This window comes from Kogia breviceps, chromosome 14, assembly GCF_026419965.1.
Source record: "Kogia breviceps isolate mKogBre1 chromosome 14, mKogBre1 haplotype 1, whole genome shotgun sequence".
Lineage (NCBI taxonomy): Eukaryota > Metazoa > Chordata > Mammalia > Artiodactyla > Physeteridae > Kogia > Kogia breviceps.
In genome coordinates, this window is record NC_081323.1 from 52,191,692 (window position 1) to 52,214,073 (window position 22,382).

At 47.5% G+C, this 22,382-nt stretch overlaps 1 protein-coding gene across 1 annotated transcript in view; it reads left to right on the forward strand.

Annotated features, from left to right (window-relative positions):
• The window catches only part of RSPO4 (R-spondin 4), a 40,101-nt gene that overhangs the window by 11,459 nt on the left and 6,260 nt on the right, over positions 1-22,382 (forward strand). The window contains exons 2-3 of the mRNA XM_059038608.1: positions 20,412-20,600; positions 21,299-21,439. Of these exons, the coding sequence (XP_058894591.1) occupies positions 20,412-20,600; positions 21,299-21,439 (330 nt within the window). The remainder of the gene's footprint in view (positions 1-20,411; positions 20,601-21,298; positions 21,440-22,382) is intronic.

Genomic DNA, 22,382 nt, shown 5'->3' on the forward strand with positions numbered 1-22,382 from the left:
CTGGCCCCGGGCGGATGTCACTGTGACTCCCCACCTATTCTCACCTTCGAGAGAATGACTTAGGGAACCATCCAGACAGGGCCTCGGGTTTCAGTCCAGCTTGGGGGTGGCGGTATACAGCTGGTTTAGGGAGCAACTGAACAGCAAGGCGGCTTAAAACAACCAGAGGGAACCTTGAATGAGACCTTGTCCTGGTGGCCTGTGAAAGTCGAGAGGCCACAGCAGGTCAAAGAGGCACAACCCGAGTCAGTGGCAAGGAGGAGCAGAAATGATTGGGCATCTCTGGAGGAGGCTGCGGGGCAGACAGTCATGGGATTCTTGGATTCGATCCCTTGAGAGCTGAGGACGGGTGGCTGAGATCTGCTCACACCAGCTACCTGCCGCACCATGGACTAGCCCCCTTACCTTTTAATTCTCATAATATCCCTCCACCCTGGGCTCCTGGCTCCCACTCCTGCCCCCTACTGTTCATTCGGCTCCACCCCAGAGGGAGCTTTCAAGATGGCAGACACTCCTTGGCCTGCACCACGCAGGGCCTTCCCATCTTGCTTCCAGGAAAACCCAGCGCCATCCACACTCCCCTCTGAGCCTACCACCCAGGTCTGGGCTGATCCGCCTTTCTGACCAGTCCCTGTGCTCTGGCCTCACTGTGCTCTTGCATGCTAAACCCCTGGACCTTTGTACCTGCTGGTCCCTCTGCCAAGAATGCTTTGCTTATATGTCTCAGGGAGTCCTGTCTTGTGGCCAGGACTCTCCTCTCCTCTCCTCACTCTGTTTACTGTCATTCATTCACTGTCACTATCTCAAATGACCTCTCTCTCCTTTAGGATGCAACCTCCCTGAGGGGAAGGGATGTCTTGTCCACTGATGTATCCCCAGTGCCTACAACAGTTCCTGGCACATAGTAGGCCCTCGAGCACATTTGTGAAAGGAGCAAGCTTTCCAGTGAGCGGGTGATTGCCTCTATCTTACATAAGAGCAAACCGAGGTTCAATAACGGGCCCAGGGAGTGAAGTGTGGAGCTGGGATTTGAAGGCAGCGTTGTCTGATCCCAGGCTTTGGGTTCCCACGTCCACTCTTTATGCCTCACTGCTGAGCAAGACTGATTGGGAGCCTCATCTATTGTGGGGAAGGGGTGATGATAGATGTGTCACCTGGAACAGCAAGGGCCCAGCCATCCTCAGTCCCAAAGCAGGTGCAGCAGTGGGTATAGCAGGCCTGGCCTCCCCAGTCAGAGGCCAGGGATCAGGCTGTTCACAAGGCCAGACAGGGAGAGCCAGCTGGCTGGAGATAAAAAGCCAAAGGCACCCATCCAAAGACCAGGGTTCCAGCCCTGCCTTCCAGTGACCTACTGTGTGGCTCTGAACAAGTGCCTGCCCCTCTCTGAGCCTCAGGGCACCATTTGTAAAATAATACTACTATCCGTATACTACAGAGTTCAAACTTTAATAGACACTGCCCAAATCCTTTTTTAAAGTGAGCACTGGATGTTGTCAGTCTTTTAGTTTGCCTTTCTGATAGGTCACAAGTAATATTTTGTTCTTATTCTAAACATCATTTTGAAAATTACTAGTGCAATGTAATAGCTCTTCCTGAGGTTACTGGCCCATTTGTCTTTCTTTTTTGAATTACTTGTAATATTTTTGCCCATTTCACACCTTGGGTTGTTGCTGTTTTTCTTCTTCTTGATTTCTAAGAGCTTTTTGCATATTAAGGATGGTAATCCTTGGCCTTCTTTTGTGAGGCATAATGATCAGAGTGGACGTGTAACAGAGGATCACAAACATGACATTTGCTTTTTTTCCTCTCTCTCTCTAATTCTGTTATATCTCTAAAACCCAATCCTTAATACCTTTGGGTAGATCTCAGAGTTTCTGGTATTAAAAATCTCAGTTTGGTGCTAAATTTTTTAAAACACAGGTCTAATTCAAAGCTGTCTCCTTCCCCATCACTGACTTGGCTCCTGACTCCATTGATCTGCCCTGTGGGGAGATGTGTCATCCTCCCTCCCTTCCTCCCCTGTGTGCTGGGGAGCAGAAGAGGGATGGGGACAGGGACAGCTGTGTATTACTTCTCTGGTGCTGCTGTGGCCTCACAAGTCCCAGCAGTGAGAAAACTCAGGACCGCGTCACCAGTGAGCACAGGGAAGCGGCTGGGTCTAAACATTCCTATGCCTCCCTCCACACCCTCTGTGTGTGGCAGGTGCCCTGTCTGTGGCACGGCTGTGACTTATTAGGGGAGGAGCATGGCCTCGACCTCTTTGTATATTCCCAGCTCCCTCACTACCCCATGGTACCCCTACAGCACCTTTGGGTTGGAAATTTTGGATCAAGTTCAACAGCCTCCTTCAGTGTCCACGTGATCCGGACAGAGAATTGGCCAAATGGTGGCAGTGCAGGCTTCTGAGAGACTGACCCCTCCCCTTCTGCATCTCTCATTCATTCTCCCCCCTCCCCCAATAGACACGGGAAGGATTAGCAAGTGTGCGTTCAGTCAGGGGATGAAGTGCCCATTTCCATGTCTTATCGGGTTCACTCCGAACTGTGAGTGATTCTCTTGCCACCCCACCTGGGTTTAGGGGATTGGGGAAGTGCCCTGCCCCGCCTCAGCCCCTGCTAGACAGTCCTTCCTGGATCCTCTTCAGACATCGGTTTACACCAGCTGGTAGGCAGTGGAGGGGGAGAGGATGGAGGGTGCAAAGATATCTGGCCTCCCCCTTGCTAAGTTCTGAAGGGGGTGTCTGGCTCCAATTCCATACTCACGAGGCAGCTTTCTTTAGAACACAGTGGTAAGGGGAGGGGAGGACTCAGACTTTGTTTCCACCCTTAGTCACAAGTTTTGGAACAGCAAGATACATCTTGTTCCTTTGTTCACCCAATGGACATTTACAGAGCACCCAGTGTACCCTGGCACTGTGCGTGGCACTAGGAGGCGTGGGTGAACAAGACAAGGTGCCTGGCAAATTTCCCTTCCTAATCTAGTATCATTTAGCTCATCTTTCTAAAATGTTTCCACAGGTCTGTGATTTGTCTTTTAACTTTGTCCAATAAATCAAATAAAAGAAAAAAGTTTTTGTTTCTTGTTTTCACTGGAGTCTAGACAAGGGCCTGGTATATTGTAGGCATTCAAGAAACACCTACTGAATGGATGGACGGATGGGTGGATGGATGGCTCTTAGGCCCTTAGAAACACTGAGCTTAACCATCCATTTGACAGATGGAGAAACTGAGGCCCAAAGCCAGGGAGAGACTTGCCTGAGGACCCACAGAACTGGGATAAGAGTCCATATCTGGTGCTCTCTCCCTTCTACAAGGTTTTGAGTGGGGGAGGGAGACTGTGGGGAGAGACCAGACCCAGAATAGGGTCCCTAAAGATGTTCACCCCATGTCTGGAGGTCCAAACTGGATTCCCAACTCTTTGACACCGCTCGGAACCTCCAGTTACCCCAGGTGCTGGATGAGAGGGGCTGGGGCTGTCCCTGGAACGCCGAGAGGGTCCAGTGCTGAAGCCCAGCCCCATTCCCTGATGCTCACCGGCAGCAGAGCCCCAGGTTTTCTCTGCACGGGGAGCTGATGGTATATCCAAAGCTTCCTTAGGGCTTAATTGTCAGAGGCAATGAGGGTGTTTACATGGGACATATTCTAGGGGCTAGGTTCTCCGCAGTACTTAATGATAGCTACCAGTTACTAAGACTCCCTGGCTTTAAATCCCAGCTTGCCACTGTGTGATCCTTAGCAAATTACTTACCTTCTCTGTGCTTTAACTTCCTTGTCTGTAAGAGGAGATGATAATACCTCTTAGGGTTGTTGCAACAGAGTCTAGCCTTGTAAGAGCTCCACACTGCTCACAGCTACCCCATTGCCGTGCACCTACCATCTGCCAAACCCTGTTCTGAGCATGTCAGACACACCAACATACTGAACCTTCTCAGCAATGCATGAGGACAATGATTATGCCCATTTTACAGGTGGGAAAACTGAGGCTTAGTGTGCAATTTAGACCCAGTCTGTCTCCTTGCAGAGGCCGACTTAACTGCTACACCATGCTGTACTGCCTCTCCTGCCATTGGTGCTGAGGGACTTCGGGGCTTGAAAGTCTTTAGAGATTATCCATGCCCTTAGGGGATGCCCCCGGAAGTGAGCAGACGAAACCAAGAGGACTAGCTTGAGATCCCACCCCCCCTCACCCTATGCAAGCCTCAGCCAAAGTAGCTCAACTCGTAGCTGCCCTATTAATCGAGCTCCCAGATCACATCCTATCTTGGGAAAAAGAAAGCTTCCTTGGCTGAAAAAAGTTTGAAAGTCCTCTGTCGAGACCATTCCCTTGTTTTTCTGCTGGGGAAACTGAGGCTGCCAAGGTCACACAGAGAGCCTGAGTCCCAGCCGAGACGGGAAGCACGGTCCTGGCTCCTAGCCCCGAGCTCTGTTCATTGTGGGCCTTCAGCATGATGGGGTGAAGGGGTCATTTGTGGAGCAAACTGCAAGACCTGGTACATCTCAGTCACATGCATGTTAGGAATCATGTGCTCAGTTCCTCTTAGGAAGTTCCCCCACCTTCCCTGGAATCCTGGCACTCATCCTCCCCATGGCTCGTGGGGGGGCTCCTGGGCTGGATTAGTGGGCACCATCCCCCCTACCCCCCACCTGTGGCATCAGGTCTCCAGATTGGCTGGACATGTCCCACCAGGTCCTGACTGCTGCAGCATCCTCCCACTCAGCCGAAGCTGAAGCTTTCACAGCCTCCCAAAGAGCCACAGGAGACCTCCACAGCCATAAAGAGCCCAGGAACCGTCAACTCCCCACAGAGGGAAAGGGAATCAGCAGCTAGTGTTTTCTGTCCCCAGTATTGCCAGGTGCTTTATACACAGCTCTTGGGGTGCTTTCTAGCACCCAAGGCAGGCTCAGGGAGAATCAGAGAAGCAAGAGACCTGTCCGATGCCACACGGCCAGACAGCCCCACCATAGGCAAAGCCAGAACCTGTCTGAGTCCATTCCCCAGCCCACAAGTTCTCACTGAGCACCCACTGTGTACCAGGTACCGGTGCTACAGACGTGAACAAGTCAGAAACACCTGCCTCAGAGAGATTCCATTTGTGTGTGTGTGTGTGTCTGTGTCTGTGTGTGTCTGTGTGTGTGGTAGAGCAGGACCTCTTGAATACCTACTATGTGCCAGGCACTGTTTTGAGCATAATGCATTTTATCTGCAAAATAGCCCTGTAAAAGTCACTAAAAGAAGAAACTGAGGCACAGACTATTTCAGCAACTTGTTCAAGGTCACACACACAGCAAACCTATTCTTCTAACACAAAAAGAAAAGGAACTGTCCTCTCCGTATTTTTTCAGAAGAATAGCAACTGCACGTACCCAACACTTCATGACAGTTTTACATGTAGGACAATTGCAAGACAATTCCTTACACAATTTCACATACTTGACACTTTCACACGCAAGAGAGTTTTGTGACAGTTCCACAGACAGCTGGATTTTGTGACAGGTTCACACTCCGGGCAGATTCGTGACCATTCTGTTCATGGGTAACGGCGTGCCGAGCTCTGAGGATGTGGATGCCAGTGGAGCCAGCTGGGGGGTGTGACTGCCTCCCCTGGTCCTGGTCTCAGCCGCTGCTCCCACCCGGCCCCTCACCCCCCATGCAGCTTGTCGAATGATGAGGAATCCAGTAACAGTTCTTTTTTTTTTTTTGAATTTCATTTTATTTATTTTTTTATACAGCAGGTTTTTATTAGTCATCAGTTTTATACACATCAGTGTATACACGTCAATCCCAATCGCCCAATTCATCACACCACCACCACCATCCCCCCACGGCTTTCCCCCCTTGGTGTCCATAAGTTTGTTCTCTACATCTGTGTCTCAATTTCTACTTTGCAAACCAGTTCATCTGTACCATTTTTCTAGGTTCCACATATATGCGTTAATATACAATATCTGTTTTTCTCTTTCTGACTTACTTCACTCGGTATGATAGTCTCTAGATCCATCCACGTCTCAACAAATGACCCAATTTCGTTCCTTTTTATGGCTGAGTAATATTCCATTGTATATATGTACCACATCTTCTTTATCCATTCGCCTGTCGATGGGCATTTAGGTTGCTTCCATACCCTGGTTATTGTAAATAGTGCTGTAATGAACATTGGGGTGCATGTGTCTTTTTGAATCATGGTTTTCTCTGGGTATATGCCCAGTAGTGGGATTGCTGGATCATATGGTAATTTTATTTTTAGTTTTTTAAGGAACCTCCATACTGTTCTCCGTAGTGGTTGTATCAATGTACATTCCCACCAACAGTGCAAGAGGGCTCCCTTTTCTCTACACCCTCTCCAGCATTTGTTGTTTGTAGATTTTCTGATGAAGCCCATTCTAACTGGTGTGATGTGACACCTCATAGTAGTTTTGATTTTCAGTTCTCTAATAATTAGTGATGTTGAGCAGCTTTTCATGTGCTTCTTGGCCATCTGTATGTCTTCTTTGGAGAAATGTCTATTTAGGTCTTCTGCCCATTTTTGGATTGGGTTGTTTGTTTTTTTAATACTGAGCTGCATGAGCTGTTTATATATTTTGGAGATTAATCCTGTGTCCATTGATTCGTTTCGTTTGCAAATACTTTCTCCCATTCTGAGGGTTGTCTTTTTGTCTTGTTTATGGTTTCTTTTGCTGTGCAAAAGCTTTGAAGTTTCATTAGGTCCCATTTGTTTATTTTTGTTTTCATTTCCATTACTCTAGTAGATGGATCAAAAAAGATCTTGCTGGGCTTCCCTGGTGGTGCAGTGGTTGAGAGTCCACCTGCCGATGCAGGGGACACGGGTTCATGCCCCGGTCTGGGAGGATCCCACATGCCGTGGAGTGGCTGGGCCCATGAGCCCCGGCCACTGAGCCTATGAGTCTGGAGTCTGCTCTGCAGCAGAAGAGGCTACAACAGTGAGAGGCCCGCGTACCACACACACACAAAAAAATCTTGCTATGATTTATGTCAAAGAGTGTTCTTCCTATGCTTTCCTCTAAGAGTTTTATAGTGTCCGGTCTTACATTTAGGTCTCGAATCCATTTTGAGATTATTTTTGTGTATGGTGTTAGGGAGTGTTCTAATTTCATTCTTTTACATGTAGCTGTCCAGTTTTCCCAGCACCACTTGTTGAAGAGACTGTCTTTTCTCCATTGTATATCCTTGCCTCCTTTGTCATAGTTTAGTTGACCATAGGTGCATGGATTTACCTCTGGGCTTTCTATCTTGTTCCATTGATCTATGTGTCTGTTTTTGTGCCAGTACCATATTGTCTTGATTACTGTAGCTTTGTAGTATAGTCTGAAGTCAGGGATTCTGATTCCTCTAGCTCCATTTTTTTCCCTCAAGACTGCTTTGGCTATTCAGGTTCTTTTTTGTCTCCATACAAATTTTAAGATGATTTGTTCTAGTTCCATAAAAAACTGGCATTGGTAATTTGATGGGGATTACATTGAATCTGTAGATTGCTTTGGGTACTATAGTCATTTTCACAATATTGATTCTTCCAATCCAAGAACATGGTTTATCTCTCCATCTGTTGGTATCATCTTTAATTTCTTTCATCAGTGTCTTATAATATTCTGCATACAGGTCTTTCGTCTCCCTAGGTAGGTTTATTCCTAGGTATTTTCTTCTTTTTGTTGCAGTGGTAAATGGGAATGTTTCCTTAATTTCTCTTTCAGATTTTTCATCATTAATGTATAGGAATGCAAGAGATTTCTGTGCATTAATTTTGTATCCTGCAACTTTACCAAATTCATTGATCAGCTCTAGTAGTTTTCTGGTGGCATCTTTAGAATTCTCTATCTATAGTATCATGTCATCTGCAAACAGTGACAGTTTTACTTCTTCTTTTCCAATTTGTATTCCTTTTGTTTCTTTTTCTTCTCTGATTGCCGTGGCTAGGACTTCCAAAACTATGTTGAATAATAGTGGTGAGAGTGGACATCCTTGTCTTGTTCCTGATCTTAGAGGAAATACTTTCAGTTTTTCACCATTGAGAATGATGTTTGCTGTGGGTTTGTCATATATGGCCTTTATTATGTTGAGGTAGGTTTCTTCTGTGCCCACTTTCTGGAGAGTTTTTATCATAAATGGGTGTTGAATTTTGTTAAAAGCTTTTCCTGCATTTATTGAGATGATCATATGGCTTTTATTCTTCAGTTTGTTAATATGGTGTGTCACATTGATTGATTTGCTTATATTGAAGAATCCGTGCATCCCTGGGATAAATCCCACTTGATCATGGTGTATGATCCTTTTAATGTGTTGTTCAATTCTGTTTGCTAGTATTTTGTTGAGGATTCTTGCATCTATATTCATCAGTGATATTGGTCTGTAATTTTCTTTTTTTGTAGTATCTTTGTCTGGTTTTGCTATCAGGGTGATGGTGACCTCATAGAATGAGTTTGGGAGTGTTCCTTCCTCTGCAATTTTTTGGAAGAGTTTGAGAAGGATGGGTGTTAGCTCTTCTCTAAATGTTTGATAGAATTCACCTACGAAGCTATCTGGTCCTGGACTTTTGTTTGTTGGAAGATTTTTAGTCACAGTTTCAATTTCATTACTTGTGATTGGTATGTTCATATTTTCTATTTCTTCCTGGTTCAGTCTTGGAATGTTAAATCTTTCTAAGAATTTGTCCATTTCTTCCAGGTTGTCCATTTTATTTGCATAGAGTTGCTGGTAGTAGTCTCTTAGGATGCTTTGTATTTCTGCAGTGTCTGTTGTACCTTCTCCTTTTTCACTTCTAATTTTATTGATTTGAGTCCTCTCCCTCTTTTTCTTGATGAGTCTTGCTAATGGTTTATCGATTTTGTTTATCTTCTCAAAGAACCAGCTTTTATTGATCTTTGCTATGGTTTTCTTTGTTTCTATTTCATTTATTTCTGCTCTGATCTTTTTGATTTGTTTCCGTCGGTAACTTGGGGTTGTTTTCTCTTCTTTCTCTAGTTCCTTTAGGTGTAAGGTTAGATTGTTTATTTGAGATTTTTCTTGTTTCTTGAGGTATGCTTGTATAGCTATAAACTTCCCTCTTAGAACTGCTTTTGCTGCATCCCATAGGTTTTGGATTGTCGTGTTTTCATTGTCATTTGTCTCTAGGTATTTTTTGCTTTCCTCTTTGATTTCTGCAGTGATCTCTTGGTTATTTAGTAACGTAGTGTTTAGCCTCCATGTGTTTCTGTTTTTTACGTTTTTTCCCCTGTAATTCATTTCTAATCTCATAGTGTTGTGATCAGAAAAGATGCTTGATATGATTTCAATTTTCTTAAATTTACTGAGGCTTGATTTGTGACCCAAGATGTGATCTCTCCTGGAGAATGTTCCCTGTGCACTTGAGAAGAAAGTGTAATCTGCTGTTTTTGGATGGAATGTACTATAAATATCAATTAAATCTATCTGGTCTATTGTGTCATTTAAAGCTTCTGTTTCCTTATTTATTTTCATTTTGGATGATATGTCCATTGGTGTAAGTGAGGTGTTAAAGTGCCCCACTATTATTGTGTTACTGTTGATTTCCTCTTTTACAGCTGTTAGCAGTTGCCATAATTATGTACTGAGGTGCTCCTATGTTGGGCGTGTATATATTTATAATTGTTATATCTTCATCTTGGATTGATCCCTTGATCATTATATAGTGTCCTTCCTTGTTTCTTGTAACATTCTTTAATTTAAAGTCTGTTTTATCTGATATGAGTATTGCTACTCCAGCTTTCTTTTGATTTCCATTTGCATGGAATATCTTTTACCATCCCATCACTTTCAGTCTGAATGTGTCGCTAGGTCTGAAGTGGGTCTCTTGTAGACAGCATATATATGGGTCTTGTTTTTGTATCCATTCAGCAAGCCTGTGTCTTTTGGTTGGAGCATTTAATCCACTCACGTTTAAGGTAATTATCAATATGTATGTTCCTATGACCATTTTCTTAATTGTTTCTGTAGGTCCTTTTCTTCTCTTGTGTTTCCCACTTAGAGAAGTTCCTTTAGCATTTGTTGTGGAGCTGGTTTGGTGATGCTGAATTCTCTTAGCTTTTGCTTGTCTGTAAAGCTTTTGATTCCTCCATCAAATCTGAATGAGATCCTTGCTGGGTAGAGTAATCTTGGTTGTAGGTTCTTCCCTTTCATCACTTTAAATATGTCATGCCACTCCATTCTGGCTTGTAGAGTTTCTGCTGAGAAATCAGCTGTTAACCTTATGGGAGTTCCCTTGTATGTTATTTGTCATTTTTCCCTTGCTGATTCTAATAATTTTTCTTTTTCTTTAATTTTTGCCAATTTGATTACTATGTGTCTCAGTGTGTTTCTCCTTGGGTTTATCCTGTATGGGACTTGCTGCACTTCCTGGACTTGGGTGGCTATTTCCTTTTCCATGTTAGGGAAGTTTTAGACTATAATCTCTTCAAATATTTTCTCTGGTCCTTTCTCTCTCTCTTCTCCTTCTAGGACCCCTATAATGTGAATGTTGTTGCATTTAATGTTGTCCCAGAGGTCTCTTAGGCTGTCTTCATTTCTTTTCATTCTTTTTTCTTTATTCTGTTCTGCAGCGGTGATTCCACCATTCTGTCTTCCAGGTCACCTATCCGTTCTTCTGCCTCAGTTATTCTGCTATTGATTCCTTCTAGTATAGTTTTCATTTCAGTTATTGTATTGTTCATCTCTGTTTGTTTGTTCTTTAATTCTTCTAAGTCTTTATTAAACATTTCTTGCATCTTCTCAATCTTTGCCTCCATTCTTTTTCCGAGGTCCTGGATCATCTTCACTATCATTATTCTGAATTTTCTGGAAGCTTGCCTATCTCCACTTCATTTAGTTGTTTTTCTGGGGTTTTATCTTGTTCCTTCATCTGTTCCTCCCTCTGCCTTTTCATCTTGTCTATCTTTCTGCGAATGTGGTTTTTGTTCCACAGGCTGCAGGATTGTAGCTCTTCTTGCTTCTGCTGTCTGCCAACAATTCTTTTTTTAAAGCAGTGATGATTTTCTGAAGGTCTCTGGCAGCTGCTCTGGGCTGCTCAGGTACCCCAGTGCTCCCATCAGGAACACAAAGGTGACCTCACTTAATGAATAGCTAATGAAGGCAGACCATATCTTGCGGGTCCAGGGTGGGTCGTTAAGGGATAAGGAAGCAGAGATTTGGGTTGATGCAGGGAGGTATTCCAGGCACAAGCAGCCTGCTCTGGACTGTCCACCCTCCCCTGCCTAGCAGGAGGGCTGGGCAGGAGCAGCACAGCCAAGGCCTTCTCCATGCTTCAACCTCCAGGCACTAGAATCCTTTCGCTATGGGTCTCACCTGTCCGCACACACCTGCCACTGTCTCAGAGGCACACACATGCTCAGGACACACGAACCCAGCCCCTCTTCTTCTTGCCATGCCGGGCTTGGCAGGTACTGTCCTCAACTTGGGCCACTTGGGAAAATACCCCTCCTATGAGTGGTAAGAGAGGCCAAGTTGCCCCTTCCAAATATCAGCCCAACCTCTCATCCATCGTCAGGCCAGCAGGGCCAGGCACTGTGACACAGTAGAGTTTGGGGGCTCTGTCTAACTCTGTGACTTATAGTTGTTGGTCTTTGAGCCTTACTTTGCTCCTCAGTAAAATAAGAAGTAATAACAGCACCTGCCATTTTGCTTCTCAAAATGAGGTCTAGGGGCCAGCACCATCTGCATCCCCCAGAAGCATTGTACAAAAGCAGAATCTCAGGCCCCAGCCCAGACCTTTAGCATCAAACCCAAGGTCCCTGAGCACTTTGTGTGCTCCTTAGCATTTGGGAAGCCCTGGCTGACCTCACAGAGTGGTTTCTGAAAATCACACGAGTTCATATACATATGACACCAGGCACACCACTGTACACATTAAACCAACAGCATATATCGAGGGATGGAGGTGCCTCTGCTTTTAATAAGCAGCCCCAAGTGATTCTGATGTGGATTTAAATCTCAGGATCACCACTGGCTGGGAAACAGCAGATGTGGGTATGAACCCTGGCTCCACTACCAGCCTCCATCTCCCCACCTCCCTAGCCCATGGAAGCCGATGTCTGAAAAGGATTCTGTGTGCATTTCAAGCAGGGGCTGGGGCAGGGCACTTCCCCACCTCCCCAGGCCCAGGTGGGTGACAAGAGAATCACTTGTAGAGAGCTTAGAGGGGACCTGAAGGACAGGGAAATAGGCATGTCACCCCTGATTGAACACGCAGGTACTGATCTGCCCCACATCATGGAAATGTGGGGACATGAGCACAGGATGAGGGGAAAATGAATGAGGGATACAGAAGAGGCAGGGTCTGTTCCTGGGAACACATGTACTGCCACTGTTGGGCTAATTTCCTGTCTCAGTCAAGGTCAAATGGACATTGAAGGAGGCAGTAGTCTTAGCACAGCACTGGGAACCTAGCAAGGCCTTAGCAAGGAGACCTGTTATTCTGTGTGGAGGATTAAAGGAGGTGCTGGGATACACTGGCAGCTGGGAGGCCGTGTGGCCTCGAGATGAAGCCTTCAGGTTCTGCAGTCACACTGCCTGGGTCCTCTTACTAAGTGACCTCAGGCAAGCAGCAGCACTGCCCTGGACCTCAGTTTCCTCCTCTCTGAAATAGATATGATAATTATACCTAAATTAATTTTGCAGCATCTCTATATGGAATGGTAAGCAGCTATAAAAAAGGATGAGGCAGTGATGTACAACATTTGCCAGGATAATTTAAGTGAGCAAAGCATGGTGCTGAAGAGTCTGTGGAGTGTGCTGTGGTTTATCCCTGCCCTCCTGGAACTCACCTTTCAGTGGTGGGAAAGAGACACCAAAAATTCAAACAAACACATCACATATCAGGTGGGGATAAATGCCAAAGCAAAACAAAGCAGGGTGAGACGAGGATGCAGGGATAGGTGCTACCTCAGGCGAGGTGGTCAGGGAGGTTTCACAGAGAAGGGGACGTTCCAGCAGAGACCTGAAATGGGGTAAGCCCTGAGGATGAACGTGGGGAGGGCATTCCAGGCAGAGGGAGGGGCAAGTGCAAAGGCCCTGAGGAGGGAGTGGTCTTGGCATGTTTGAGGAACAGCAAGGATGAGGCCAGCATGGCTGGAGCAGGGCAAGCGATGATTGGGAGGGAGGGGGAAAAACGTGTTGGTGCAGACCAATTTCTGATAGATTCCATGTGGGACAGGAAGGAAAGGAAAGAGGCAGGGTGACTGCAAGGTTTCTGACCATGAGTGGAGTAGCCATTCATCCAGATGGACAGGAGAGGCAGGTTTGCGGGGAACGAGGGGAAAGGATTACAAGTTTCCATTTTGGATGTGTGCCTATTGTTACTATATTCTGAGGGTCCTACCCATTAACCCCTTGGTGTCATGTACAGACACCTTAGCAGGGATTCACTGTCTACTCCTTGCCCAAGCTCGCAGCCTGCCACCAACTTATATACTGTCATGTACTCACCTCTCTTAAAAACCTTTCTTTCTCCCACAAAGACTACTCCTGCTCCCATCCCTACATCTGCCTCTCCAGAAAACCATACCTGATGACTGCAGTCTGTGGCCAGCCCCTGGCTCTGAGCTCTGCTGGGCAGACATCATCAGCTTTCTTTGCAATGTGTGAGCCTAGTTCTCCCAACTAGACTGCAGCAGCCTCCCTGAGAACAGTTTTTGAGAACTTTTATTAAGCCATCGTTCATTCATTCATGCATGCATTATTCTTTTTTTAAGAAATAGTGGGCACCTACAATGTGCAAGACTGTGGAAATTTGAAGGAGAATGAGCCAAGCTGGGCCCCAGCCCTCAAGTGAGCACCTCGGGGTGCCTCTCATGTATCTCCCATGAATCAAGTAATAAAATAATGCTCATTCATCAGCCATGAGCTGTGCTAAGTACTTTGCATGGATGAGCTCACAAGTGCCTGGGAGGTGATTGCTACTACCGTTGTCCCCATTTTGCAGAAGAGGAGACTGAGGTTTAGAATCGTGAAGCCACTTCCCTAAGATCACCCAGCCAGAAAATGGTGCTTTGTCATGCTGCAAAGCTGAGATCATCTCAATGTCCCCACACCTGCAGGAGTCTCGAAACCTGGAGTCATCTCTAGGGCCCGTGCCTTGCTGGGGATGGTGCAATCTGCCCCCGAGGCAGGAATGTGCCCGGGGTCCTCTGAGCCAGCCTCCAGAGGCAGTGACTGCCTCCCATATGTGGCGGTCTGAGCAGGCAGACGGGAGCCCAGATGTTGTTTATTTCCTCTGGTTGTCGGCGACATGCATCCCACACCGCCAAGCAGGGATCAGAGAAGGCACTGCCCGTCACTCTCTGCATGGGGCCCCCCTACATGGTTCTGGATCCTTCTCAAGGACATAGCAGGGCCCAGGGCGGGGGCTGGCCCTCCTCAGGTTGCACTGCCTTGGGGCAGGGAGCAGCGGTCTCTTTTTTCTTCTTCCCCATCCTCCTCACCCACAGGAAGTCCTTCGGGACAGCTGTGTTAAATCCTTTGAGTCCACCATGACACACGATGTTCTCGTGTAAAACACACTTCCCCGGGCACATCCCAATTATGAAGAAACTCTACCCCAAAAATGTTGACATCAAATTAAAAGTTCTGCACCGATTGCCAAAGCAAGTCCAAGATCACAAACACCAGTGGAGGTGTTGCAGGTGGCGATAGTAACATTACTGAGACCCTCGTTAAGTGTCAAGCCTGCTCAGGTCCTCAAGGTTCTGTAAGGTTGGCCAGTATGATTTCTATTTTACAGGTGGGAAAACTGAAGCACAGAGAGATTAAGGCACGAGTTCCAGGTCACATGGGCAAGGATAAAGGGTAGAGCTGGGATTTGAACTCAAGCAGTCTGGCTCTTAACCCTGCTCTACTTTAAAGTGGGAACCTTGGGCTTCCCTGGTGGCGCAGTGGTTGAGAATCCGCCTGCCGATGCAGGAGACACGGGTTCGTGCCCTGGTCCGGGAAGATCCCACATGCCGCGGAGCAAGTAAGCCCGTGAGCCATGGCCGCTGAGCCCGTGCGTCCGGAGCCTGTGCTCCGCAACGGGAGAGGCCACAACAGTGAGAGGCCCGCATACCGCAAAAAATAAATAAATAAATAAATAAATAAAGTGGGAACCTGTTAGCAGTGCAAAATTCTCAGCCCCCCCCACACACACAACCCCAGACTTACTGGATCAGCAACTCTGGGGGAAGGCCCAGCAATCTGTGTTCTTAACAAGCCCTCTAGGTGAAGTTGATGCGTGCCCAAGTTTGGGAACCCCTGCTCTACATTGCCTTCTAATGTGAATGAATGAAGCAGGTACAAGATAAACAGCAGCTCGAGGGGGATAATACATGGCAGCTGACCTTTGCCCTCAGTGTCAGGGGTAGCAATAGGGCGTGGTGGAGACTGGCAAACTGGAGAGCACGTACCCCATCTATGGAACTCCAACCAAATGTTGCCCTGCAGGAATGCAGGCCCAGTGTTAGCAGGTATTCATACCTTTTCCAGAGGAGTCCAAATTCCAGCTTCTTATGTGAAATCGGATTTTTTTAAATGTTGGCAAATCTCTTTGGGGGGTGGGGGGGTGGCAGGGGCGGTTTAAGTGTGTAGCTGGAGTTCTTGGCTTGGGTATTGAGGATTTTTCATGGACAGACTCACTGTGGGCTGCTGAGGAGATGAGCCTGTCTGGGGAAAACAGGTAATTTTCAGGGTCCAAGATGTCTCCCTGTGCCTTTTGACCCCCTCAAGGAAAGCTCTGCGGAGTGAAGGTGGGTGGGCGGCATGATAATGCAGAGGTGACCCTGAATCCACTCAAATCCCTAAATGAAAAAATATTGAGGTCACTTGCAAACACTGAACCATTGACTCCTATCAAAACAAGGGGCTTGGGGTCATTCTCAGGATGTGGATGACTGAGTTTGGGAACCCTCGTTTCAAAGAGCACAGGTCACTCCCTGATCCCAACAGAAAGAAAAACCTGCCCTTCACCCAAGACCAAATCTGCCTCCTCTGTCTCTTCCCTGAGCCCTTCACCATCCTGAGGGTGAAAGACCATCTCCCTGGAGATGGAGGTTTGGTGGTTGTCCTCCGCCAATGCCTCTGGCCTCCGTTTGCTCACCAGTGAAAGGGGAGGAGGGTCCAAATGTGGGCTGACAATCCCACCATGTATCGTGACAGTGAGAGAACAGGAAAGGAACTTCTATTTATGGAGAAGGACCTACTACGTGCCAGGCACTTGCTGTTTGCACACACCTCATAACAAAACGTGTGGGAGTAGGGGTTGTTGCCACAGATCTTCAGATGGAGAAACTGAGGCCCACATTGATGAAGGTACTTATCCAAGGTCAGTCAGTGGGTGGTGGAGCCAGGATTTGAACCTGGGCACCTGGACCGTAATACATGTCCTTAGGTATTTGAGGGCAGAAAACAATATAATAACAAGATATCCAATTTATCAGAAGTCTGCTGCCAGGCTTTAAGCCAAGAGTTTTCCATGTACCACATCCTTTCATCACAACAACACTGCAAGTTAAGCATTATCCCCCCTTTTACAGCTAGAATAACTGAGGCCCAGAGAGTTAAAGTACTTTGCCTGTGATCACACAGCTGCTGCCACATTTCATAACCATCGACCCCCCAGCCCTGGACCTCACAGAAAGTAGGGGCTCAGTAACTGTTGAATGAATGGATAGATGGATCACTCGACCTCGGGCTAATGCACGTACTCAGAGTCGTTATAAGCCTGCATCCCTTTGTAAACTGCCAGCCCCAATTGTCATTCTCCATAAAATGGACATCCAAGTCTCAGCTTATCCCCTGGGTGCTTGGGGAAGGACAATATGACTCAGATGTCATTCCAAGCCCCTCCAGCTGCTGGAGCAACACAAGGCCATCCTTTTTGGTACAGCTGGCACTTTGACCAGGGGAGGATGGTCTTGATTATGGGAGATACTTATTAAGGGAAATCACAGGGGGTGCCATCCCCTCTGATGCCCCAAGAAAGCTCGGGGAACTTGCAATCAGAGCTCAAATACTTCACTTAGAAATGTGCATTAGAACTAGAGGGCAGCAAAGAAGGCCAGCATGAAGTTGAGGTGTAGAAGGAGCCAGGGGTGTTCAAACTGTGCTCCCTACAACCCCAGGGTCCCGTGGCGTGCTGTGGTCAGTCTGCGTGGGCAGTACTTCAGGTCCCTTGGCCTTGCTGAAGCAGAGCTGCTCCACCATGATCTGTTGGGCTCCACCTATCTGGTGAGATACATAATTTTGATTGCAATTTGACAGGAGGAGAGCTAGCTCAAGTGAACTAGTGACTTTCTTTGGAGCTATGGGGTGAGTCAAGCCTTGGGGGACTGGAACCTGGGCTTGGAAGATGGTCAGAAACTCTGTCTGACCATCTAGGGCCCATGAAGTTTCTGGTTGCTTATTTTCTCTCCCTGCATCTGATTTTTTTTTCTCTCTCTCTCTGCTTCTGTGTAGTCAGGAGTCTTTGGCTGCACGTGACAGAAAACCCTACTCAAAATGGCTTTAGAAGAGACTTTATGGACCCTCCTAGGGATGGATCCAGGTGCACAGACAATCTCTTGTGTGACCTCCATTCTTGGGACACTGACCCCTCATGCGTTGCCCACCAACTCTGGTCTACATCTTCTCAAATCCAAACAGAGTGTAAACACACACACACACGCACACGCGTGCACACACACACACACACACATACATGCAATCCTAACACTAGCTCTAGTTGAAACATGTGCCTATGTCTGAACCAATCACTGCAGTCAAGAGGACCTGATTCTCTGATTGCCCAATCCCAGGTTAAATGCATCTGGACAGAGGTGGTTCCACATGAACCTCAAAGTCAAAGATGGGGCCTCTGTTAGCAAAGAAATGTGCCACAGATAATAGTGCTCACCAAAGCTTCTCACACAGGCCATCCTGACCTCCTACAAATGTCCTTAGGTCAAGAGGCCATCCTAGACCACTGTCTGTTGGCCCACAGTCAAAATTCTCAAGAGAGATGGTCTAATTGTCCCAGCCTGGATGAACTGTCAGGCCCTGGTACAGCCTGTCCACCACTGGCCAGGGGACAGGGTCATGCAGTACAAGAATATTTGCCACATCTGATTCTCAGGGAAAGGAGATTGTGAGCAGGGAAGACACTTCCACAGTGACAATTACATCTATTTTGGTCTTGTTTAAATGCACATCCCTGGGCCTATATACTTTACAAGCCTCCCTGGGGATTCTTATGCACAGTCAAGTTTAAGAACCATCAAGTTTGGATCTTTCTAAAGCAGCATTATACAAACTCTAGTTGTCATCACTTATTATTCGTAAAATTAGTATTCAAGTCTCTATACCCGTGACCTTGGGGAAGTGGGAGGAACAGTACTGCTCTTTCTTGTGAGTTAGAGATGTGATGAAAAGCCTGAGTGAGGCCATCAGAATCAAAAAGTCAGAGGTGCCATTACAACATAGAGGCACTAGAGGGCACCCTACCAACTGCCGGGACCAAGGATGCAGCAGGAGGCAGAGACAACTCTCTACAAAAACCCGGTGATGAATGATGCTAGTTGAGACCCATCACCTGTGCGTGTGTGTGTGCGCGCGCACACACACACACACACACACACACACACACACACACACACACACACACACCCCGCACCCTCCGAGGTCAAGAGAGGGTCCTTGTTGGGTTCTTTTTTCTGCAGCATGTTGAAATATCACTCTACAAATAGTGCTGTAGCTCTAATTGGAATTTCTTTGCTGTTTGGCTAACTGACCTTGGGGAAGGCTGCACCTCCTCTGGCTTCAGCGTCCCCAGTGAAGCGGCAGGGGTTGGGCTGAGTGACCCCTAAGCTCTTCCAAGAGACAGTGGTTAGTAGAGTTTTGCTTTGTCACCATCTGCGTTGCTATTACAGTAGCTTCTGTGGGTTTCAGCCCTACTACCAGGCGTATCTGATTGGCCAGGTTTGGGTCAATGCCTACTCACTGTTGACTTGAAGAAGGGCCAGGCCTCCATGGATTCTGGTCCTGGGGGCAGGCACCAGGATTTTCCCTTCTCCAGGGCCTCTCACAACAGGGAATTCCTCTGAAAGGAAGACGGGGCGTCAATAGGAAGGGGGTGGGGGTGAGGCTGGAGAGTCAAGAACGTCCCCTGCTAGGTGGCCATGGGCTCAGGTGAGCCAAAGTGTATAAGTAGTTTATTAAACAGGCTGACCTTGATGGAGTATTAACATACATGAAACAGCTTCATGTTTCCCTAATCGCTGTGTCTAAGAAGCTGCCTGGTCCTCTTCTGTCTCTTAATGACACCTGGTCACTTTCTGACTGTCCCCAACTACCATCTACCCCCGATGGTCTGCCCTGCTGCCTCCCCCCGCAGCTTGGCCCTTCTCTCTCCTGGTCTCTTTTCTCTGCTCAAAGAGATGGTAGATGGGGCAGACCTGCAGGGCTGCCACACAGGTTCATGTCCAACCAAGGCATGAGGTGCTGGTCACCCCTTTTTGCAGGCATCCGTCTCTGTGAGGGGTACCCTTGCATCTCCTCTCTCTTGGTTTGGGGGCTGGGAACAGAGGGAAAGCCACAGCACTCCCCCTTCCCCAGGCTGACAGCTCCTAAGTCCCCTGAGTCCCCCTCTCTAGGTGGTCAGCTTGATCAGGTGGTGGTCAGACAGCAGAGACTCCCTATAAGCCTTGGAGAAGCTCTCTTTCCAGGGTATTTTCCACCTCTTTCTTCCCAGTTTTGGGCCCTGGTTGCCAATTCTGGAACAACAAAAAGTTCCTTTCCTCCACTTGCTATACTTGATGATTTGGGGAGCCTTTGATAATGGTGGCAGTGAGGAACGGGGTATTGCTCAGAAAGGCAGCAGGAGGGTGAAGGGCTCCCCCACAGGCATGTGCACCCCACACACAGTCAAAAATACACACTATGTTAGTGAAGATCAAGTTTGTCTGTGAGTGACAGAGGACTCCAAATAACGGTGGTATGAACAAAATCGATACTGATTTTTCTCTCATGTAACAGTCTGCGCAGGCAGGAGAGGGCTGATGCAGCACTTCTGCCTTCCTCAAGGACCCAGGATCTTTTTATCTTATTTCTCCAGTATCCTTAACACATGGTCTCTATCTCATGATCCAAAAGAGATTCTCATGCTCCTCCAGCCATCATGTTCACATTCTACCCAACAGGAAGGATGAGGGGGATGGCAAAGGGTATGCCCCTGCCCTTTCAGCTCTCTAGAAGGTGCACACACTGCTTTACCTCATAACACACTAGATTTTGGTCACATGACCACGTCTAGTTGCATGGGAAATGTAGTCATTTGGGTGGCCACGTGCTCAACTGCTATACCAATGAGACAGTCTGAGCTGCTCACGCCTATGGTTTGACTATCTCTCTCTTCCTTTCCCCACCCTCCACCCTGGTCTGGCTGGCAGTGGGCACTGGTCTGGGGGGCAGCTGCACAGGCTGTGTCATCTGCTCAGAGGAGAATGGCTGCTCCACCTGCCAGCAGAGGCTCTTCCTGTTCATCCACCGGGAAGGTATCCGCCAGTACGGCAAGTGTGTGCATGACTGTCCCCCCGGCTACTTCGGCGTCCGCGGCCAGGAGGTCAACAGATGCAAAAGTATGTGGCCCCTCCCTCGTCCTGCGTTAACACTGTGCTCCTGAGCATCTCTCGCCCACATCCTACCTCTAGCCCAACGCAGCCCCAGGGGAAGTAGTATAGGCCTAAACCCAGACTCTGAGATGCTTGCTTTCAGGCTGGCTGTGAAGCCCCAAGCAAGTCAGTGCCCTCTCTGGGCTCAACACTAAATGGGACACGGGACCTTCACTTCTACCCTAGTTTGGCTGTGTGGCCTTTGGCATGCTACTCACTCTCTCTGGGCCTAGCTCAATGGAAAAAGGAGTCTAACTCCTAACTCTAATTTTCACTGTGACCTGGGCAAATCATGACCATCTCTGAGCTTTGATGGAAATGGAGTAGGGTGTCCTCGCTCCCAGTCCAGATTTGCTGTGTGATTTTAGGCAAGTTACTTGCCCTCTCTGAGCCTCCGCTAAAATGAGAAAGGGGATCAAAATAACCATGTTACCTTGGTCATGTCACCTGCCCCCACTGAGCCTCAGTTCAAATGAGAACAAGAGTTCTTGAATACAGCCCAGTTTGACCGTGGACAAGTCTGGGCTTCAAAGGACACACTGAATCCAGACCCCAGTGCTACAGAGCTTGGGCTACTCAGAGGCCCTCACCAGTCCCAGGCAGTCTCAGAGGATCCCCTCCCTGGGCAGCCACACTCACCAAGGGTGGCCCTGGCTTTATTACAGAATGTGGGGCCACATGTGAGAGCTGCTTCAGCCAGGACTTCTGCATCCAGTGCAAGAGGCGGTTTTACCTGTACAAGGGAAAGTGTCTGCCCACCTGCCCGCCGGGCACCGCAGCCCAGCAGAGCACACGGGAGTGCCAGGGTGAGTGGGGGCATCCCCACCCTGCCCTGTCCCCTCCCTCCCTGGAGCAAGGGCTGGTGAGGGATGTCAGGAGACCAGGAAGGAATCATAGGAGAATGTCACATGGTGATGGGAAGCCCAACACCATGTCAGGTACACATATGAACCCTTCAATACACTAGACCCATCATAAGCACCACTATTATGATTACTATTACTACCAACATCTACATCAAATATTATTGCCAAGAGAGGCCACAGAGCACAGAAGAAGAGCATTGATTTTGGAATAGGCCTGGGTTCAAATGCTAGCTCTAAAATTCACCGATTAGTGACCTTGAGCAAGTCAGTTAAGCTCTCTGTCCCTCAGTTTCTCCAAATGTTAAAAAAATTACAATAGAAAATAGAACCTACTTCATGGGGGAGGGTTGTTGTAAGGGGTAAATTAATACAATTTAAAGTACTTAATACAGTAACTAACACAGCAAACGGTCAATACATGTCATTATTATTACACATCATATTAGCTGTCATTACTGTTCTGTTTTCCCACCACTCCTTTTCAGACTCCTGTGTGAGTCCCTCTTCTGTGATCTGTCCTTACACAAGGCTATTCTCCAGTGTTCTCACCTAAATCACATATCTCTGCCTATACATTCTCTCTGGACACATGTTCACCTTCATTCCAAAAGCTGATGGCTCCTAACTCACTGTCCTCAGCTGCATTTCTCCATGGGCAGCAGACTCAGATCCTCACCTGCTCTATGGATGCCTCCTTCCCTCCCTCCCCATCCCCAGCCTGGTGCTTCCTCTGGGCTTCCTCCATCAATAACCAGCTCTGGGCATCACTGTGGGCTCTTCTCTCTCATCCTACATCCAATCCAATATCGTTCTTTCACTCAGGAAATATTTACTAGAGCATCTTCTACGCTCCAGGCACTTTCAAAGTTGCTGGGGACATATC